The sequence below is a fragment of the Diceros bicornis genome, chromosome 22, assembly GCF_020826845.1.
Source record: "Diceros bicornis minor isolate mBicDic1 chromosome 22, mDicBic1.mat.cur, whole genome shotgun sequence".
In the NCBI taxonomy this organism is placed as follows: domain Eukaryota; kingdom Metazoa; phylum Chordata; class Mammalia; order Perissodactyla; family Rhinocerotidae; genus Diceros; species Diceros bicornis.
Window position 1 is genome coordinate 5327564 of NC_080761.1, and position 19775 is coordinate 5347338.

The following is a 19775-nucleotide window of genomic DNA, read 5'->3' on the forward strand; positions in this document are numbered from 1 at the left end:
GCACAGGGTAGGGCTCTGGGATCGTGAGTCAGAGGCGGGGGCAAACAGCGCCAGCTCTGGAAATAGTGCCTGCAGCTTCTCTCCAAGACGCGAGAGCGGTAACACAGCAGGCCTTGGGCAGAACCTCCCCTGCTTCGAGGTCAAAGGCCAGTGACACAGATAAAGAGTGTGTGTGTGTGTGTGTGTGTGTGTGTGTGTGTGTGTTTGCATGCACACACAATCAAGCTATACATGCACACTGGTACCTCAGTAATCCCTTCTTGGAAGATGGTTCAGCATCGTTTAGATTTCTCTTCCGATAATCTGGTGCTCTATGATTGGGTAACGTTATTGTTGACCAAGTCAGTGACTTAATCTCTAATAAAGACTCACAGTATGCCAGGATTAGCAATGCAGGAGTATCATCCAGTGCCTTCTCTCCAGCACCTTTCATTTTGCTGGGAGGGGAGGGAAGGTACGGTACCTCTACAAGTCTGAAGCAGCTTAGTACTTATCTTTTGTTTTCATCTGCCCATTTTGGGCACTATCATTCTATATCTGTCAGCTGTGTTGCAGAGAAAAGACAAGCAGCTTTTTTCGTAAACTATAATACTCCTACTCACTTTACCCTGCCGACAGTACAGAGAATTCTGGGGAACGAAACCTTTCATAATCCAAGTTCAGTATTAGTTTTATCCATACTGTTTTGGGGGTGAAGGTGGTTTGATCTGGCCTGTAAGCAAACAGCCAAGTCAGAGAGACTGTAGAAAAACTTCACTTAACTCTAAATTTGCAATACATCAAGGTATGAATATGTATAAACATGGAAAGCAGCCTTGCATTTTAGAAAAAATAATAACATATACATTAAAAAATACCTGCACAGACTGAAGGAAAGGCGTTTGTGAGAGTACCTTTACTGTATTCCAAAATAAAATGCCTAGTTATCCGGTCACACACAAAACAACAACATTTTCATGTCATAGTTGTTTGGTCTATGACAAGCATCACAAAAACCTCAAATAATCTGTGCTTGTAAAATTCACTAATTTAATATGAAAAGCAAAATTTCATGTCAACCCTTGCAGACACCCAGCTGCCTCATCACAGAGTCTCTGCCCACTCTTTGAAATGACTGAGCCCTGAAAAACTGCCTCAGTCCAGACCTAACCAAACCAGGATGGGACAGTCCTCCATAAACCCAGAAAAGGCCCTCACTCTGGACGCATGGCTAGGCTGCAAGGGATGGCTTTGTAGGGGCATCCTGAGTCTCCCAGACCTTCTTTCCTGGCCTCCCTCAGGTGTCCGTGCCCTACCTAACAGAGCCCAGGCTGACTTGTTTCTCCTCACCCAGAACGCAAAGCTGCTCCACCTCACACCCTACTTTAGGGAGCTCCCCAGGCAGAAAGTTGAAAAGAGCAAAAAAGGGGACAGACCCGGGCTCTGGGCCCAGGCCAGCACTCTGGCCTATGACCTAAGACCTCTGAGCGCCTCCATGTTCTCACACGTAACTAAGAGCTGGAGTTAGACAGGCTGTAAGGCCTTCCTCATGTCTAACAACTTCGGTCCTTAAAGCCTCCCAAATAAGGCGCTTGAGTTGTTCGACTTTCCATGTGACATTCTCCCTCCTCTGTGTCCTCTCTTGCAGCCCAGCACACTCAAGTGTCTAGGATCTCAAGTAGCTTTCACAACATTATATTCACTAGGACACTTCTCCAATTGCTTGCTTTATAATTTTTCCAGTTATTTGAGACAGCTCCTTGCTGGTGGTGACTTTATTTTCTGAAGCTACCTCAACTTTCCAGTTCTTCCTAATGTTCTATGCAGCAGCACGGTACACCAAGATGAGTGAAATTTCCACAGATCCAAAAACTATGTTCTCTTTAACATTTAGAAACCAACATGACCAAGAATCATTTCAGAGAAAAATCATTTCACAATCACCTGTACTAGAATTGACTTTTGGCACGAAACAAATTGAACATTGCAATGCTGTCTAGCGAAAGGTAACAGAGGTAGTTGGAACCTTCCCTTAGACCAGAAGTACACCATGAAGTGACAACGGAAGAGAAGATGTGCCCAAGAGTCAGTGCCTTTTGTTAGCCTGGTATTTGTATAACCTCCACAGGCCTTCAAAGGAACTGCAAATCAAAATAGTTTGGGTGAAAGAAACAAAAGCAATGACTTATTGAGTATAAAAAATGATTATAGACTGATTTAAAATGGAGCTTTGCTAGAATAACAAATCTTATCAATAGCCTGAAGAACACTTGGGGAGCTTCCAATTTGGAACAGGAACAATGACAATTTATTCTAACAGTGGACAAACTGAAGAGAGATGCAAATGAAACGACAAGTAGCTCTGAGAAATATGACTGGTCTTCTTCAAGAAAGCCAAAAGATAGAGACAAAACATACAAACTTGTAGAAGTGCTACTGCTGTATTTGCTGCAGACCAAGAACAGTTACAGGAAGAAATGAAAGCTGATTTTCTTTAAGTCTGTAAATAAATTTAGGAATGTTTTCCTGTCTCACTATCATGGAGGAGAACAAATCAAATGAATGGTGTTACTATCCACATGCCATCAGGTAATCAGCCTTTCACAATCCTGTTGAAGAGGTGCTCTAAAGCATATTAAATACTTAGTAAGCGCCAGCTGTTTTAGACAAGTCACCTCACTTAACTCCCCCATAAGGCTCTGGAAAGGCAAGTATCTACCCCTTTTGACAGGATGACACATAGTGGCACAGGCCTCGGAAACTAGGCCTGAGCCACCCAAGGCCTATGCATGGCAACTAAGGAGCAGGGAGGGTTACTTCTCCAAGACACAGGCACACCTCTGCAGAAAACAACTGGATTTCATCAGATAAAATTCCAGAGAGGATAAGAATGATCACTCTACAAAGATCAAAAGAACCACACCGAACAAGGCTACGAGAACAAACAGGACCCCGAGTCACAGGCAGCCAAGAGTTAGAACAAAAGCAGGTCGCTGGGACTCCAACTGATGTATGAGGACTCCAGGCAGGACTCCAGGTTCGCTGACTCATCTGAGGACCCTAGGTGAGACGTCTAGATGCTCCACTTACTGCGCTACTGCCTTCTGCTCTATAAAAGGGGGGACAAAAGCGTATTAGGGTATCTGGACACCTTCAGGTCCTCGCAAGAAATAAAAGCATGAAGTACAAAAGCATGGGTCACCACCCATGAGAACGCTTCAAATAAAGAAATCTGACAATCCCAAGTGCTGATGAGGAGGTAGAGAAACTGGGAACCTTAAACTGCTGTAGGAATGTAAAATGGTGCAGCCACTTTGGAAAACAGTTTAGCAGTTTCTTAAAAAGTTAACTCTACACCTACCATATAGCCAACCCACGCCAGTCCTAGGTATGTCTACAAAAAGACAGGTAAATCACTATTCCTAATAGCCAAAAACTGCAAAGAATCCAAACCTCCTGTCAACTCATAAAAGGATCAACAAAATGTAGTACATCCAGACAACGAATGGAACACTACTTTATAATAAAAAAGAACAAACTATTGATACATGCAACACTGCTGAACCTCAAAACATTATGATAAATGAAAGAAGCCAGATCTAAAAGACTAAAGTGTGCATGATTCCACTGATACAAAATTTCTAGAAAAGGCAAAACTGTAAAAAAACAGATTAGGTGCTAGGGGTAGGCATGGGGACTGACCACAAAAGGACAAGAGGGAACTTTCTAGTGATGGAAATGTTCTAAAACTAGATTGTGGTGATGGTTGCACAACTGTTTAAGTTTGTTCAAACACAACGATCTGTATATGGGTGAATTTTACGGCATATAAAATACATACGGCATATAACTCAATCAAGTTGTTGAGACAGAGAATCAGAACCATTATCTTCTGTTGTTTATGGGAGCACTCAGCATCCTTTACCTCTACTGTCAGGAATAAATATTAAAGGTGCGTCTTAAACACTGAAAACTAAAGCTTGTGTTAGGAGACAGACAGGAGAAAAAATCAGAAACCAAACTGTATATGAACACAATCCAGAGGTATGTTCTGTTTTTCTTCTAGATTCTTTCTGCTGTTCCTCTTTAACATCTCATGCCCTTCGTGGATATCATGAATTTCTTTTCTTGGACACCAAATGAAAATTGCCACAGAAAATCAACAGCATGAGCTCTATGACTTCCAGTTATAAATGAGGCCACAAAAAAATTACTGTTGTCTTTTCTACAAAAATGCCAGAAAAGTAAAAAAATATATTCTGAGGCCATTTTCTTCCATTTTATATGATTTCTTTGGTAATAATTATTGCAAATCAGTTTGCTTTCCTGCTTTCACATATATAAAATCTGAATCTTCATAGATGTATAATTTAGAACTTAATACTCTGAGAAACCAAAATTTCTTAATTTATAGAAAGATACACAAAATGTCAAATGATTTGGATGTACTTAAACTTAAGGCCATTTTTTGTGGCCCACCTGACAAGTCCATTTATTCTCATCATCAGAAAGACAGAAGGCGTATATAACTATTTTTTTAAATACGTTTAAAAAAAAAAAGAGGTCATGCTATGTCTGTGGTGCTGAAAGTGTGTGGGATGCTCTTTGAATGACGAAACACAACATCCAAAAATCACGAGAGAGGGGATCTGAAGAGCTCTGGAATTTGAAGTCACCACTCCTAATTCTGAAACATTCTCATTTCTCATTTTGACTTGCAACCAAACATTTAGAGGGAAGGAAAAAAAACCCCAAAACTTAACAATGCAAATATTAGGGGCAAAAACAGAAAGTGAAATAAATTGAAACTTTATGTCTCCCAGTTCAGAGGTGGCCGACACTTGCTGCAGCACCTTGATTTCACATTAGTGAGCCCAAGAGAAATACTAATTGCACACTTTCCGTATGTTCTCCTGAAGACAATCTGAATTCTGAGAACAGAAATTGTAGTATCCTCAATTCTACAAAATAACAAAAGTTGAACAAACTGGAACATATATTTGCACCCTGCTCTCGGCCCATATAAGGCTTATGGACGACGTGAACAGCCCACAGTGATACGACTTCCTCTCCTTACGAGAGACTCACATTGCTCTTTGTACATACCTATGGCACCTCCAACATAGGTTTGAGTGAACACTGTTTTCTACTCTTTACAGGTTTTTACATTTCAACTGTAAACTCTCTGAGGACTGTTTTCCATTCATCTCTGTACTCCTTATTTAGGGTTTTTTATGTTGCAGACATGCAATGAAGTTAGTAAATTGTTTAAATAAATACAGAATTTAATAAAGAATGTGTTATACACAGAATTATAGACAGTATTACATTTCTAGACTTGGGTCTCCAAATCATGCTGATTCATAAGTGTCAGCAGAATTTCTATGATGGGTTCCAGCTTTACTTGCAAAACATAGATGAATTTATTTTTAAAAATTACATATTCAAATAAAGACACTAACACTATTCATATGTCCATCAATCAAACCCCTAGCTATGCTTACAAATCAGGTAAAAGCTTTAAAATGTATTCCGTTAATTCAATTACCCAATTTCCCACCACAACTTCCAGCCTGCATGTGTAAAGGGTTGCTTTATCAAAACAAGGCCCAGGCAGAGAAACTCTAGTCCCGAGTAGCCTCAGGTAAAATGCATCCTATACTCATGTCCTTAGTTTGTGCTACATTGGTTTGGATTTATTTATCACATATTGCTTTGTAAATGATCTTTGATATGTTGTGTGTCTTATCTCCAACAGCCAGAAATGACATCTCCTGTTTCTTTGGTATTTTCCAGCAGCTTCTTGTACAGGGCCTTATGTACAAAAAATCCAAGAAAACATATTGGCTGATTAGACTGATTTGGGTTTTCAGCTCTCCTCATTATCTGAAAAACAGAGCCCTTTAATTTTTTTTCTGTGCACTGTTCTACACATATATAAACTAAGATCATGTAAACTCTGAGTTTTGTGTGGGAAACTAACATCTGATGCGCAAGAATGTGAAAAGAATAAAATGGACCTGGAGTTTTCTACATGAGACATTTTCAGAAAGCACCACTGTTCTTAGACCAGTGGTTCTCCACGTGTGGGTGCAGAGAGCTGCTCACCACATGGCATCAGGGCGAGTTTATTTTGTCAGGATACAGACAAAAGACTTTCGAGTATCCACTTCAGATTTCTCACAAATATAAAGACAACTCAAGTCCGACTGCCCATAAAAGGAAGCACTCTTAATTTTAAAATTTCTTACAACAAGGGACTTTAAAGGGTAACAAGAAAGTAAAATAAACTTAAAGCGCTTTATATACAGTATATATTTGGTCTTCAAATCCACTCACTGAGCAGGCAAAAAATGTTATCATTGTTCTCATTTTACAAACGAGGAAAATAAAGCTAAACAGACAAGTGACAACTGGGAAAACTGACCCACAATGAGACATTAGAATAAAATTTTTGGACTTTAAAGAAAAAAAATCTGAGCGTCCAGGAGAAAAGACCAGGTCACTCTGAGGGAAAGAAATGAGACCAGTATCAGACTTTACGCAAGACAATGGAGTAACATATTTAAAACACAAAGAAAATACGAGCCAAGGATTTTATGTCTAGTTGAACTGACTTTCACGTATAAAGAGCACAAACTTATAAACATGCAAGAACTCAGGAAATATAGTTGCCCTAAGCTCTTCCTGAGAAATTCACTATAGAACTGGCTTCAAAAAACTAAAACGACCAAAGATCAATATAAGAGCGGATGATGAGCATTAAATATAGATTTACCTGCAGACTTAAAACTAAGTAATTTTATAAAGGATATAGTGTGGTATGTAATGTCTAATATCTACATACTCTGACATCATAAATACAGTATAGCTATCAAACGGGGAGGGAATGGGAAGAATATATGAAAAATACAGTCAATTTGTTGACTGTTAAAGGTATTCTCTGGAAGTAAAAAGACAATATTTCAAGTCACATGAAAGAAAATAAAGACGGGAGGGGAAAGAAAAATTTAATATCTAATTTCACTATTGCTCATAGCAGGGAATCAATACATAAGAGCAAAAAAAGTAAAGAGGCAAAAACAGATTGTGTCAAAGTAACCACTAGAACAAAAATACAAGCCTTCCTAAATACCAAAATATGGACCAAAAAAAATCATAAAACTATCAGCAAGAATCAAGGCCAAACATATTCATCTTATAATTAACGTAAATTGGCTTAACTAGCCTATTAAATAAAAGGATTTTCAGATGAAAGCAAAAGTCAAGTGACAAACTCAAGGAGCACATAACTAGGTGGCAGAGTTGGGACCAGTGTCAGCTCTTCCTGGTTCTGGCTCTCTTTATAGAAGAGATGAAAAAGGTGACCCAGAACAAAAGCCAGGGAAGTCCTACCAAATGTGCTTCCATGAAAATCTCTGTCATTGAAAAACAAAATAATTAAAGAAAACCTGGACATTAAAATGTTTTAAAAATGCAAGAGCCAGGTATGACTTTAACAGATAAGTGCCATTTGGGGGATTCATTCACCTAATTCATTCAACAAATACTTATCGAGGCTGCATGTGATCCAGTCCTTTTCTAAGTATTGGAGACAGGAGGCATGAGTGTCATTTTTCCTGTGTGCAGAGACCCACAAATATAAATGAAATACATGTTGGCTAGACTTGAAGATACACAATAGTGTCGGCCTCCTAAAACAGAAGATTAATGGAAACAATGGGAGGCCCTAAACTACACCGACACCAGTAGGTGCTACTAAAATAATGCATCTTATTGGTGCCGTATGATACGAGGCACAAAACAGCAGCTCATTAAAATGCCTTAGATGAGAGTGATTGCCAAAATAAAGCATTCTGTCACAGGAATGTAACTAATGCTTCCTATAAAAGCAACTAAAAAGTCACGAAATTTTTATCTGCCCCCCTCCCCTTTCCAGCCAAACTCTTATGTTTTATATCAACATGGCTTTCATCTTTCATGGCACAGAAGAGTTGATGGCTGCTGGCATCAAATCTGCTAAAATCAACAACAGCATAATTATCTGCACACTTTCAAGTGTTTTCAAAATACATGCTGGTTGGGATTTTCCCAATTTAGAAATGTGTGCTTTATGCTGGTGGTCTACGACTGTCAATAGCCTGGGTTAAAAAGAACTTTTAAATTTTGCCCAAAGCATTCTTTTCTAAAGCAATTATTTGATTTGTTTATACCTCATCTACTTTCACACAGTATCTAACGCAGTCTACAACAGCCTCACATCATACTGCTGGTTTGTGACACCACTTTAATGGTACCCTGACATGAGCTGACACACGTAAGGCACTCAGAACAGTGCTTGACACACGACAAGCGTCAGCTATTATTAATAGTTCTATTCAAAGATTCTTTTTAAAACATGTGAATAAGTGCACAAGGGTAAGTAGATGACTATACTTTAATTTTCCCTATTATGCTAGTCAAAAAGGGAAAGGAATTTTAGTATACTCAGAATTCTCAGATTTTTTTTTAACTGCAGATTCTTAAAACAATAAATCTAGGGGCCAGCCTGCTGGCATAGTGGTTAGGTATGTGAGCTCCACTTTGGTGGCCCACGGTTCGCAGGTTCGGATCCCGGGCGCAGCCCAACACAACACTCATCAAGCCATGCTGTGGTGGTGTCCCATATACAAAATAGAGGAAGATGGACACAGATATTAGCTCAGAGCTAATCTTCCTCGGCAAAACAGAGGACTGGCAATGGATGTTAGCTCAGAGCCAGTCTTCCTCACAAAAAAGAAAAAAGAAAACTACAGAACAGATGAAAATTTAATGGTATAAAATTATACAGATCAGACTTCTTTCCTGAGGCGACGAAAAATACATTTTATCAGCAATTCTTCCATGGTCCAGCTTTAAAAAAAGAATAGAAAGGTAAAAAAAAGCCAAGATCTTGAGAAATGAGATCTAACTTGAGACCTGAGTACACGGAATTTAATAAATTACGTATTTGTCAGGGATTTACAAGGAAAAAAGGGACACCCACAAGTAAGGCTGAGTTCTAAATATTTCAGCGATAAAATAACGAATTGCATATTAACAGCACTGTAATTACTCTGCCTTCCCCCATCACTCAAGTAAGTTGTCATCCAAAGGCACAATCAGTACAACACAAGACACAGCCACTCACAGATAGGTAGGGCTGCTGGTGCCTCTAGAGCTGTGACTCATCAGAATCCATAAAGCTTTTCTACGGAGATCGAGTATCAATGAAGCTATTGTAAGAGATTACAGCTATATAGATGTAGACTAGTTATGAAATCTCACAGGGCAAGAGCACTTTGGAAAAGGGGCAAGGGCACCAATGCCTGGGAAACCACTCAATACAAATGCCACCTAAGAGTGGCTGCCCACGCCTACCATTTTGCTAATGTGGGGTAGTTCCTATAAAGTGAATGGACTCTTGGTTCAGTACTCCCTAAACTCATCTTGTGAAATTCTGCCAAGCTTTGTATCCTCACGGCTCCAGAGTCAAGCCTAACACAGTCACCGTCTGCTGCTACCGGTCCCAGAAACAGCCAGATAATTTTTACTAGTCTTAAATACTGTTTTCCAGAAATCATAAACCAAATATAAAACAGACCTTTGTCACAAAAGACAAACAGCAGTAAAGCAGTTTGTTAAATAGTTTAAAATTTGTACCTACCTTTATCATGTTGAAAATTTCAATATTAGAATTGTAATAAAAGCATCCTCTTAGAATGTATAAAATTTTAAAGGGAGCAATAAATGTGGCAAAATGCATAAACCAAGTTGGGTTTTACATACAATTGAAAAAATCTGTGAATTATTATTCATACCAAGATTATCACTGATTGCAGTTCACAATCAAGTGCTAGAAAGAACAAATGAAATAAAAGTAGAGTGAAAATCCTCCAGAATTTAGAAAGGATATTATCACAAAGAAGACAGTTTCAACACTTTTTTCTCAAAGACTCGGAAAACAGAGTTTATCATTTGGCTCCAACTATAATGGCCAATAAATACTATAAAGTCCACATTTTCGCAACTATCTCTCTAGATTTTTGTTTCACTTGATACTTCAAGGAAAATTTCACCAAATTTTAAACAATTTTACGCTCAAGAGCATTGTTTTTCAGGTTCTGGGAGTGAAAAATAAGGTAACCCTAAAGGGTACTTTTGTTGGAAACCATTTGCACCTAGTATTCCTTATGACTAATCGTAACAGAGGCCAGACAATCTCAGCCTCCCCAAGACTACTAGCTCGGAAGCTAACGCACATAAAGGATTGCTTGTTAATAACAACAGTCAATCTTAGTCTTGTTGAATTTTCAATGTTTTAAAAATATGCCAATGGGGGCCGGCCCGGTGGCGCAAGCGGTTGGGTGCGCGCGCTCCGCTGCGGCGGCCCGGGGTTCGCTGGTTCGGATCCCGGGCGCGCACCGACGCACTGCTTGGTAAGCCATGCTGTGGCGGCGTCCCATATAAAGTGGAGGAAGATAGGCACAGATGTTAGCCCAGGGCCGTCTTCCTCAGCAGAAAAAAAAAAGAGGAGAATTGGCGGATGTTAGCTCAGGGCTGATCTCCTCACAAAAAAAAAAAAAAAAAAAAAAAAAAAAAAAAAATATGCCAATGAACACTTCTGATATCATCATACATACTTACTGATGGCCAGAAATGAGTATTTTAAAATTTGTTCTCTGTATATCATCAGATATGCATCAAGTAGGAAGAATACTTCTTTTGAACCTGAAAATTGGAATTTTCTTCCTCTAAAGGAATCATACAACATTCACATATTTTCCCCAAATAAACAATTTCATAAACTATTATTCTACAGTATATCCTAGTCCTTAAAATACTGGTAAAATTATTGAAAACTTTATATTATTTTACATGTATATATTTATAAAAACATTATATTATTCCTTAATCTTTGAAGTGACAGATAATTTGTATTTTTCTTTGGATCAGTTAAAGACAAAAGCAGAAAAAAAAGTGTTCTTCTTCCAAAACCAATAGCCATTTAGTAAAATCTATTAACATTATTTTTAAAAATACACATTATACAATTCACCGTTGTAATCACCATTGTTTAATCCTCCCCTTGCAGAGCAGGCTGATCTATTCACCCTAATTGTTCTTTGTGAAGTTGTTCATGTTCTCCTTGCCTTTCTGTTGCACAAATTATTCAAACCAAATAAAAGAAACTCAAAATAATTAAAAAGGAAAAATATTAGAACGTAAGGAGAAAATATCTAACGACCAGAAGCAAAAGAGAAGTGAGTTTTGTAATTTAAAATGAAGAAAACAAAAACAGTATAAAGGAATTCAGTTATATGAGTGGAAAAAGGGCTCAATTATGAAGATAAAATGGAAATAAAGGTCAGAGAAGATAGAAGAATATGCGTAAGAGAGAATGATGTACCTTCAGAAAGATAAGAAAGGAAAACAGTAGACAGCAGAGCTATCTGGTAGGTGGGTGGGAATGACACAATGCAGCCGGACCGGCCAGGGAAGGCCGACAGAGCATTTTACATCATTCCGAGTGGTACCTCTCACTCACCCAGTTTACTTTACTTTATTATTCGTTATTCTAACCCACAGCTGAGCACCGGGTAAGTTTGTTTTGCTTTCCCCTCTGAGTTCAGCGAAAAACCCAACTAGTATTTCAAGTTACATCAGGCTATACCTACCACTTAGCACCTCTGAGATTTTCTTTAAGAGGGAAAACAAATATCTCCTGCAAGATTACATTCTTTACGCGTAATTCCTCACCCAATGCCCACTTCTAGACTCTGGCCTTGTACCACTGCTCTTTGTTTTCCTTCCTCAGGCAGGTCAGAAGACTTTGCTTTCCACAACTCAGAGTAAAAATCAGAGGAAAAATGTTAAGACTCTAGCAAAGTTTTGGCTTATTTTATTTTTTTATTTTAATTAATTTTATATTGAGGTAACACTGCTTTTTAATATTATGTAAATTTCAGGTGTACATCATTATATTTTGACTTCTGTGTAGACTACATCGGCCCTAGCATAGTTCAGTACAGACTAGTTCACTCATCTAGGCCTGAAGTGACACCTGAAGATGTAGATAGAGACTCATTTTCTTATTTTACAGTAATGTAATATGAATTAAAGTAGAAAATACCATAGTATTATTTTAATGTTGTAGAAAAATACAGAGGTTGCATGAAAAAGGAGAAATTGACTAATATGCTTCTACTTGTGGTGTGGCAGACATTTTAAAAAGCCTATTAAACTCAACAGTAAGTACCTAGATTCATACTAGTAACACTAGCAAAAGGTTAACACATGACCTCAGTTTGAACACTCATCACCACACAGAATTCGATCTGTATTTCGGCACAGACACTCAGGGGCAATCAGGGGACGCACCTCAGCTCCCAGTGCAGGACAGCTAGCTCTGTCTTTCAGAACCTGTTGTCATGCCTTTGGTCGCTGATTGCACTCCCTTTCACCTCACCCTTGAAAATATCGAATGCTTTGCCTCAGCGAGCTCCAAATCCTCCCCTAGGCATGACAGAGGCAAAACAGTGGGCCAAGGGGTTGGCTGCTGTGCAGAGCCAGGAGGAAAGACTGGAGACACTGAGAGTTAACATTCTCTGATACAATTCAGAAACGTCCCATCTTCTCACCCTCCCCACCTCCACCCTCAAAACTAGTCAGCTTTAAGCTTCATTCCTTGAAAGGAAGTTCGGCACATTGGTCCCAACCTACTTCATTTTCATATCCTCTTTAAATCTGCTGCCCACACTTTCTAAGAGTCAAACGTGCATCCTGTAAGCTCTAACACAACAGCCTCCATGAAGGAGACAGGCTCAGCGAAGAACTCCCATTTTGGGAGGAGGTAAAATCCTCAGTCCCCCCCTCTCGTTCTCAGAAGGCAGCAGTCAGATCATAGGTGTCGCAGATACAGTTACTGCAAGTTCAGATTTAGGTAGTGATGGTATCTAATAATCTGCAAGGATAACGGCTTCCCATTCTTCTATGCATGATACATTGTGCATCTGGGTAATCTTATCTTTCGTTGAAAAAAAAAATAGCTAGAAAATATTTGTTTTACATACTAAGCAAGCCATAATTCTTTTTCCTTCTTTGGACATTTTATGATCTCATTCATCACCTCACAAACATCTAAAAAACATCTAAACCATGACAGTTAAACACAACCTACCATAACATGCCGATGTATGGTCAGAAAACTGAAGTCTGTTTCAAATGACAACTTTTTCTATTACTGTTTAACTGAAGTAACAAATATGACTCTGCTTAAAAAGGGAAGGACCGGGTACCACTTTTCACACACTGAATGTCTACCTGCAGATGACTATACTCCTAAGCCAGTTCTTCCTACAATTCTCTTAGAAGCTACCCTTGGTATCCTCAAATGCACTCTAGAACTTGGGTATCACCTTCATTATGATGGGCTTTGTGCACACTCTCGGACGCTGCAATGCCCATACTAAGGCAACACATCACAGAAGTTGGCAGCAATGCTATCAGCAAGAATTTGGCTTCAGAATCAGGAGTGATTCATCATACATTCTAGCAGCAGAAAAACAACACACCGCTATTTTAATCCCTTGGTGCTACCAAGAATCAAAAAATGGTAAAATAACTAAGCAGAAGCAACAAGAATCATATATGCTGTAACATTTGTAGAAATATTCACTTTTAAGAGTTTTCAATAAAACTGACTTAGAAAACAACAGACTACTTACCTTATTTCATAATATTTATTACAATGACAAATCAAGTTTTAACTTAATACAATTTCAGGAGACAATAGGTAGTCTAAACTTCTGCAGAATAACATGTTGAAATTCTAAATTTAGAATAACTCTCATTTGCTTTACAATAAATAAAATTCCTCCTACTGTTTCAAAAGTAATCCATTTCTTTTATCTTCTCTCTCCATTTTTCAGATGACTCTAATTTAAGGTCTAAATGAGTGAGTGCCACTGTATCTATCACACCCAGAGAAATCTGATACTGTGGGCGACTTATTCAGAACACCCCCCACCCTTTTTTTAGAGTTACCCTAACACTGCCATAATGAATACGACTGGTCTAACATCATAATGGAACCCACTTACGTCCTACTGCTCTACTTAATGAGCATGAAACAAATCTCCACCCCGGCTCATTCTCACTTCAGGAGAACATAGTGTGTTGATAATCACTAGGAATATCAACCAGTGTTTCAATACAACTCGCAACGTGAATTTACGGTTTAATGTAAATTTAAATAAAACTTTAAGAAAAAATGCTATTCTATTGTGCGATCAAGTCTTCAGAGGCAGATGGGGAGATTTATCAAGAACTCCACCCATCACTCTCTTTTGGGACCCCTACCTTCTCAAACACTTCTTCGGTCTCCCTTCGTTTTCGTTTTCGGGGTCTCCGGTTCACTCGAATCCATTTCGCGACCTGAAGTTCAAAAACCACAGAGCATTTTAAAGAGGACGACGGGTCCTGAGGGCTGCCCCTCAACGTGAGACAAGGAACAATCGACAGCCTCGCCACGCGACCTTCCCCGGCGTCACCTGGGGAAACCACAGGCACCTTACAGGGCTCGCAGGAGCTCTGGGCACGCGCGGGTCTGCGGCCAGCCGAGGCCGTGACCTTCGCCCCGCCGCTCCCTCGGTCCCGGGCCGCGCCGGTGCGCGCCCGAGCCCCCGAACCAGGGCCATCTTACCACGGCGGGCGCGCCGCTGGGCCCGGCGGAGCCGGGGCTCCGCGGCGGGGCGGCGGCGCGGGACCCAGCGCCCGCGGAGGGAGAGGAGCGCCGCGCCGCCCGCACTCACCTCGGCGCTCACTTGCCGCGCGAGCCCGCACTCCGCCCCGGCCTGGCGCTCCCTCAGCAGCGGCTGCGGGCGAAAGAGACACAGTCAAGTTTATCCCGGGGCCGCCCCACCCTCCTCCCCGCGCCCCGCCGACTCGGCGCGCTGGCCCCGTACCTCGCCGGCGGTAGGTGAGGGCGGCAACGGGGCGCCATCGCCCTGCCGCCCAGAGTAGCGGGCGCCCGGGGTCCGCAACACCTAAGGCGCAGGGCGGGCGGCGGGTGGCGCGGGGCCGAGGCGGCGGCTCGGGCGGCGGGCGGCGCTGGGCGGGGGCGGGGCCTGCCTTAAAGGTATAGCTGCCCCGCCGCCCTCCCCGCAGGTCGCCCCCGCCCGCGCCCGCGCGCCGGCTATTTTATTGTTCTCTGTGCAAACATCTCTCTTCCTCTCCCGGCCTCCGGCTCGCGCCCGCGCTCCCGCGCCCTCCCACGCGCGGGCCGACCCCGGGCGCGCACGCCTTACCTTTCCAGCTCCCACCCCGCGGACTCCTGGGCACACACGAAAGGGTGTGTTGACCGCTGTGGGAGCGAAGTGCTGCCCGCCCGCAGGCGAAAAGGCTTAGCTCGAAAAGCGCCCCCACCCCCGCAGCCAGCCTGAACTCGCTCCTCTGGTCAGAAACCTAAGAGTCCAGATGGCCTTCGCATAGGGAAAGGAACTTTGCTAATGGAGTTTTCTCCGAGAATGGAGTAGACGCCATTAAATAGACGTTTTTCAACGACCCCCTCTGGACTCTGGGTAGGTGGCAGGTGACCTCCTGGAGGAGAAGCCGGGAGCGCTTAAGAGGCGAGCCCTGCGCTCTGCCCGCGGGTCGCCGGAGCCAACGCGCTTTGGCTAAGCGGGGCCGGTGCTGCACTCGCCGGCCCCCCAACGTGGACCCCCAACGCAACTGGGTAGAATTCCAAAAGGGAACAATCTATCTTCATAATTAGGGGGAAAGTTTCCACCTATCTTATAAAAGTATGCGATACCCCCAAGTTTTTCTGCTGACCCCCGAAAGGTTTTCTTCCCATCGGCATCAGAAGTTGGCTGAACCATACTGGGGGTGAGCACTTGGGGAGAAGAGTCGGGTCGCACTCGTGTTTGGTAATCTTGACCATCCCTTTAACTTGATCGCATTTCTTTAAAGAAAATCTGTTTTGCCCTCTCTTGATTGCTATTCCATCCTTCTTTTAAGATCAAAAGCTTTAGATCAAAGCCAAGATCAAACTCACTACTTTAAATAGAAGCAACTTTGCCATGGAGTATTTTACACAAAGAAGCACTTCTTAATGGAGACATCAGAGTGGAAAACTTTATTTTATCCCTTCACCCCATATTCATAACTGGACTAGTTAAAATTACATTGATGATGCACTTCTATTTCTTAAAATAAACAACAGGTCTGCTCAAATGAGGGATTCTTGACTTAGTGTTTGTGTTTCCAGGAATACAAAACAAAAACTAAGTCTAGAGAGTTCGACATATTAACCATTTTGTATCATTATTTGCTAAGTGCTACGAAATGCATGTTTATTTGCTAAAGATTTTTCAAAGTGTTATTGAATCTTCTTTTATATAGTGTACCACCATCATATACAATTTTTCTACTGTAAAAGAATTGCATAAAAATAGTTAATGCCTTGCAAATCTCAGGTGCACATACAGATAGGCAGGTAAAAATTACAAATGATGGAATGGATTATGTAATTGTAGAGCTGTTTAATTTTAAATTAAAATAAAACTTTGAACTATGTAAGCTTCCATGCTACTAATAACAGTTCCAGAATCAATAGAAATCTATCACTGGCTGACATTTCCCTTACCCACTCTAATTTTTTTCTTTGGGAATTCACTATCCCTAAGAACTCTGATACAAATTCCCCTAAGAACTCTGATACAAAGAGTTCAATATTGACGTACTAAAACAGTACCTGCCTAAATGGACCTTTCTTAAGTGTCATCTTTGTTGATTTATCAACAATTTTAAAACATGTAGTCTTAGAACAAAAAAATAAAAATAAAGCGGAGCGTGCACACTTAACTGCTAAGCCACGGGGCCTGCCCCGAGATGCAGGTTTTAAAAGGAAGTGTTGTAAGAAACTTCCTTGTCTAAGCAGTTTATAATAGCATATAGGACAATGTCAGAGGCTGAGGAAAATGCCATTGCTTTAAAATAAAAGCATTACTTAACCTAGTGGCTGGAGATTACTTTTGGAAGGAAAAACATTTTTCTCTTTTCTTCTTTTTAGTCGAGAGGAAATGATTCCTTTCACTGGACAATGACAGTGATACCAACTTCATACTGTCCGTATGGATGTGTGCTTCTCCCTCGTGGTGAGGCACAATCCAGAGGAATGAGAAGCAGCGGCGCCTTCCTGGTCAACCAGAAGGTGGAAAGGGCAAAGGAAGGAGCCCTTTGATGAGACCCAACAGCCTCGGGTGGCAAATTACACTCCCTTGGGCACAGCAGAGGGAAAACTATCTGCTATAAGAAGTCAAAAGACCTTTTAATATGTAACAAGGTGGAGAGGTCTAGAGCTTTTGCTGGTTTCAGAAGGGCTCTATAGCCAACATATATTCGGAGTAAAAAAAAATTAAAATCAAGGTTAGTTTAAGTTGCAAATAATGACAAGTAAAGATTATAGGCAAAGTAATCAAATGTTTATGTCTTTAAATTTTGCTCCATCATTTTTAAATGTAACATTCCTTTACGATATCTTTTTGATTTTAGAAAAATTATAATTTGTATTATTACCCATTTTGTCTCTGAGTTAGAAGGAATGCCTAATTTCTTTCTGAAGAGGATTTTGGCCCTGCCAAATGGACCTCTTAGTGGAAGTCTTTATAAAGCATAATTTTCAAAAAATGAAACCCATCCCATGCTTGCCCTGCAGTGAACTGGCTAACCAACCCTCTTCCTCTTAGTGACCATAACCCTGAACTCACTGTTGCTCAGAAATTTTTACAGAGCTTGCCTGAGGAAGCTTGCTCAGTTCTTCCATTTCTTGACCCCGCTCTGAGCATCTGATGAAGCATTAGCTATTAGCTGTTGGCTCCCTAGAAAAAGCGCACCTACATCACGCACAGCCCCCCCGACACACACCAATCGTAACGAGGTTCACAGGTTTTTCTGATGCCCAAACTCCTACCCTAGACATTCTAAGATCCTCCTGGATTAGGGCAGACCACCGTACAGCTGGCGCTGGACTGCGTCTTACTGGTGCTCTGTGAAATTCCTTTTATTGTGTTATGTTCTGGTAAGAAGCCATCAACCTTTATTGAGGTGCATTATAAGAAACAGCCCCATAAAATCCATCACAGTGTTTACTGTAAGGATGGTTTTAGAGGGCTGTTTATTACATTAAATAGTAATTTTCTGTGAGGACCCGCAGGAAAAACTTCTCCCTGGTATCAACATCAAGAACAGTTGGACTTAGGCAAATGGCTTGTTTTACCTCACGAACACTGCAAATTGATCCTTTTCCTTCTTCTAGAAAGCTCTGTGACCCTACTTTAAGCCAGGCATAGGAACTTCAGGGGGTGCATATTGTATGCTAATTTAATTCCTGGCCACATCTTATTTCCTACCATTATTTTCATGTTGCTTCATTTTTCTTAATTTACTTTTATCATGCTATATTTTGCTTAGGAAGCTGCCTTGACTGTGTTTTGGACAGGAGTATGAATAAATAAAATATTATGGGTTTATTTCTTCTTTCTGTAATTTTCTTTTTCTTTTTTGGGAGGAGGAAGGGGGTCTTGAAAATTTTTATGGTTCCAGTATTTCTCCCCAATAACAACACTTAGAAGTGCAGTGCAGAAGGTCAGGACATATGCTTATACCGTACTTATAAAATTCAAGGAAAAGAACTGTTAAAACAAAAATTAAATATAATACTATACAAACATCACACAGGACTGATATAAAAATGTTAACCAACCAAGTATTTTATCTCTTTTAATATCAAAACCAGAGGAAATGGGCTTAGACTCCAGGAAGAAGAATGTAAATTGGACATATGGCCAAGGTTACTCACTTAACATGTTGAGTGTCTCCTGCAACACAGAGCCCCAGACTTGATGAACACAACAAGAACGGACACCATCCCCATCCTTAGGAGGTGGTGTGGCCAGGCGGGAAAGCGGCATGGTAAAAGGGGCGCTCGACAGCCTGGCTGGGTTTGAATCCAGGCTCTGCCACATTAGCTGTAGGACCTCTCTAGGCCTCTTTCTCACAGAGTTGTGACAATCAAATGACACCTGTGACGTGCTTATAGGAGGAGGCAGCTATTTTTTATCAACTTTTAGGAAGCAACACAACACAACATCAGTAGAAGCTGGAGGGAAGTGACCTGAGGACAAAGCAAGTCCTGAAGGGCTGCATATACCCGTGACCAGGGAACCTCAGGACTGGGAGGAAGAACCAGTGTGGCCAATTTGTACAGGAACAAGCAATTCACAAAGCACTTGTTCCTCACACAGTCCCATCTTCAGGATGAAGACACTGATCTCAGGGAATTTCAGTACATTCAGTGCTTCATACTGTGGGTCCCTTTGATCCCCTGCTGGAAATGCAGTGCTCTTCCTACTCCAGCACTAGAGCTTAGGGACCATCCAGCACAACTGCCTCACTTCAAATATTTGCTTATTATGTGGATCAGATCAACCTCAGATCAAAATATAGCCTGTAAAATATAATCCCACACCATAAAAGTCTATGGAAAGAGCCATTTTAGGAAAGAGATGAAGTATAGGCCCTCAGCACCTGTATGACTGCACTTTTTTACAGGAGCTTCCCATGCATGGACACTAGAACCTCAGAGTTTCACAGAGGAAATATAAAATCATGTAGGGTGGCTTTAGATCACCCTTTAGTCCCACATTGACTGCTTATTAGACAGGGAGGTTTACCAATGCCCAGGTGGCACTCAGACCACTTAGATTCACGTCTCT

The 19775-nt window shown here is 41.0% G+C and overlaps 1 protein-coding gene across 10 annotated transcripts in view; it reads right to left on the minus strand.

The window, feature by feature from the left end:
* The window catches only part of AOPEP (aminopeptidase O (putative)), a 514798-nt gene that overhangs the window by 229513 nt on the left and 265510 nt on the right, over positions 1-19775 (minus strand). For 8 of the 10 annotated variants that reach the window (XM_058565457.1, XM_058565455.1, XM_058565454.1 and 5 more), the window contains 2 exons: positions 14811-14873; positions 14359-14433 (listed from right to left, as the gene is read on the minus strand). The exons of 1 other annotated variant lie outside the window; for it this stretch is intronic. In XM_058565457.1, coding sequence (XP_058421440.1) covers positions 14359-14433; positions 14811-14873 — 138 coding nt within the window. The remainder of the gene's footprint in view (positions 1-14358; positions 14434-14810; positions 14874-19775) is intronic. One more of the 10 variants, XM_058565459.1, reaches the window with a different exon arrangement.